The following is a 2,944-nucleotide window of genomic DNA, read 5'->3' as shown; positions in this document are numbered from 1 at the left end:
AAGAAATGAACACATTGAATATTGTGAGGGTATAAGTGACAGACATTCGTCTTGCCAATGAAGCTATGGATATCATCGGTGAAATAAACAGAGATATTTGTAAAATTTTTAATAGTGTCAATGTTATAATAGTTATGTGAAGTGCCACATATAATTAAGCAATCTTATTGTTTAATAAAATATATGTTACATGAACATATTACAAAATAAGGTCATTTTACTCTACCTCCAAAGGTAAGACAAAATTCCTCGAGCAAGCATGTTGATACATAAAAATATGTATTTTGTTAAATTATTTTATTTAATGTATTTAATTTCACACTTAAATTTGTGAACAATTTAGTATGGTTAAAAGAATAGAAAACAATTAAAATTAATATCTTTTTGAAGATACAATATGTATATAAATACACTTTTACTTTTACATAAAATTTCATAATTTTATTGAATATTCTATAACGCTTAAATTAATTACTTATAACTGTAGTATTATAAGGTATTTAAACAAGAATTTTATGAATTTTGACTACATACACAAGATATAATTTGCTAAATAATAAATCTTTGTCATGAGAGAGGTTTTTCAGAAAATTGTATGCAAGTTTAATTCATAATTTATCAAGGATATAGGATATCATAATGACCAGGACGATATAGTAAATGAACAGCTGGAGTGGCACCTTCAGGGAAATCATGGGCAGTTACTTCAGTACCTGCACCTCGGTCCATGTAACGAACACGTACTCCCGTTCCTAAAGCAGTACTCATAGCTATAATGTGAATGTGATCAGATTCTTTGTACATTGGTTCTACTTCCTATAAAACACAAATATTTCTTAATAATTCAATTGGTGTTGATTGGGATGTAAAATATTTTCAGATTTATATTTATTGCAAATTATGTATGTATAACTTACATAAAAAGTATCAGTACTTTATTTTATACTTACTTGACGACAAAATTCTGAAACAGTACGTTCTCCTTCGATAAAATGCTGATAAAAATCAGCTTCACGCCGTAATTGACCAGAAGTAATTAATCTAAGGTATACAACAATATAATCAGAACAACCTTGTTCATTGAACAGTTTATGCAGTTCAATATAACTTGATTCTGCATCTCCTCCTACTTTATCAATTACATCCATAAACTGTAATACAAAAGTGACAAAATATTATTTTGCTTATCAACTTAATCATTAGATGATTTATAACATTATGCATTTACCGTATCATGAAAATCTTCAACTGTAAATTGAGGGAAACCTAATGCTACCAAACTGTCTTTACTTTTTAATGCAAGCTCTCGAAATTTTTTATATTCATCTTTATTTCCAATTAATTTTTCAAGATATGCATAACTAAATGCTCTGAAAAAGCAATTTCCATCTGGTCTAGTTCTCCTAATATATGAATATTTTTGTTCCAAAGCTTTAGCTTTAGAAAGGTATACTTCATCCTCAGAGTATTCACGTTCTAAACATTTTATAGATTCTTTTTCTCCAACTAAAGCAATAGATTCAGAAATCTAGAAGATAAGAATTTTGTTTCGCATTTTCATTTTCACTTACTATGTGTAAAATAAAGAAATAAAGATAAAAGATATTAGATCACAAAGTTTGTACTTAATTTATCCATAGTAATTATACCTTTATTTATAACTGATAATAAGATAATCTGGTAAACAAAACGTTTATTAATAATCAGAAGACAAAACAGAAGTATGGAGATTAATGACAATTATTAAAAATGATAAATAAAAACATGTAAATTAAAAAAAAGAATGTAAGTACTAATACTTTTTACTAAATGATTTTAAAAATATGATAAAAGTAAATATTAACCTCCATTTCGATTCGCCTTTGTTGTTGAAGAATCAACTCATCTTGGTTAATATCTGTAATGTAAAAAATGTGATAAGTTAGATATATCCAATCTTTCGAATTAAAATTTTCAATTAAGAACCTGTAGATTCCATTAATTGCTCTTTGTAAGATTTCTCTTCCATATTTCAAGAGGTTTTCATAAATTTTGAAATAACTGTCAAATTGTCAGTTGTAAATAAAAGTCCGACGTCCATGTGGAAATTGAAAAGGCACCGTTGTATTAAAATGTTTCAGATTGGTAACTATTGTGATGCCACGCTTCGCAACTCATGCAAAGCAGCCATAAGATGTGCACTCTTTGATTCTCATGTGAATGCACCTCCTTAATTTTAGCACAGTTACATATACAGGGTGTCCCGTAACTCCTAGAACACCCGGAAATGGTGGGTTGCTGGAGTGACTCTGAACAACTTTTACTTTGACCAAAATGTTGGTTGAAGTTTCATTTTTGAATTATTAACCGAAAACACTGGCCAATCAGAGCGCGCGTAGAGCCCGCGCTTAGCCTCTGCTCATCCGCGCGCGATCGAACAAATGCGTACGTGACTTCTTGGTTATCGATCGCTGTCAAAAAAATTTGACTTTGCACCGCTATTTTTATAAGGCTTAGAGAAATGGTTTTTTGCCGTCATTCCGACGTTTGTATAAATTAAAATAAAAACTGCAATTAGTCGGAATCGCGAAGAAAATAGCGAAGGACGTTTTTACAACTTTTTTATCTGAGCTCATAAGGAAAATTTAAAACATACGTTTTGTAGATCTATATCAATTATACATATGCTGAAACTTTCATCGAAATCGGTGGATGGAGAAACAAGCGACAGACATCGAAAGATGTAAGAATCTTTAAATTTATTACAGTTCTAGGCCGCAAGTCGTGAAATAGAGCGATTTTCACAATCTTTAACCGTTTATAGCTCATACCAACATTAATCGATTTCGAACTTAAATTTGTGTACGTTCTTTAACCGTAAAAACGAAAATTTGTAATATAATGTAGGTGGCCTAAACTTTTGTACAGTACTGTATACAGGGTGTCCCGTAACTCCTCGAACACC

At 30.2% G+C, this 2,944-nt stretch overlaps 1 protein-coding gene across 1 annotated transcript; it reads right to left on the bottom strand.

The window, feature by feature from the left end:
* Nucleotides 1-577: 577 nt before the first annotated feature.
* LOC108573948 (ubiquitin thioesterase otubain-like) lies at nt 578-2,088 on the bottom strand. Its single transcript, XM_017936440.1, has 5 exons — nt 1,966-2,088; nt 1,845-1,897; nt 1,229-1,528; nt 951-1,151; nt 578-816 (listed from the first exon to the last, which is right to left on the bottom strand). Exons 1-5 carry the CDS (start codon nt 2,006-2,008, stop codon nt 619-621), a joined length of 795 nt encoding a protein of 264 aa, XP_017791929.1. The 5' UTR covers nt 2,009-2,088; the 3' UTR covers nt 578-618.
* Nucleotides 2,089-2,944: the final 856 nt, after the last annotated feature.

Source organism: Habropoda laboriosa, unplaced genomic scaffold (assembly GCF_001263275.1).
Source record: "Habropoda laboriosa isolate 0110345459 unplaced genomic scaffold, ASM126327v1 scaffold187, whole genome shotgun sequence".
NCBI lineage: Eukaryota > Metazoa > Arthropoda > Insecta > Hymenoptera > Apidae > Habropoda > Habropoda laboriosa.
This window is presented reverse-complemented; position numbering and strand designations above follow the sequence as displayed.

Bases quoted from the DNA above. Each gene is read 5' to 3' on its own strand.
- LOC108573948 (XM_017936440.1), bottom strand. From the start codon at position 2,008: ATGGAAGAGAAATCTTACAAAGAGCAATTAATGGAATCTACAG. The intron at 1,529-1,844 runs GTTAATATTTAC...CTTATCTTCTAG, and splicing joins AAAGGCGAATCGAAATGGAG to ATTTCTGAATCTATTGCTTT. The intron at 817-950 runs GTAAGTATAAAA...TGTGTTTTATAG, and splicing joins TTTCAGAATTTTGTCGTCAA to GAAGTAGAACCAATGTACAA.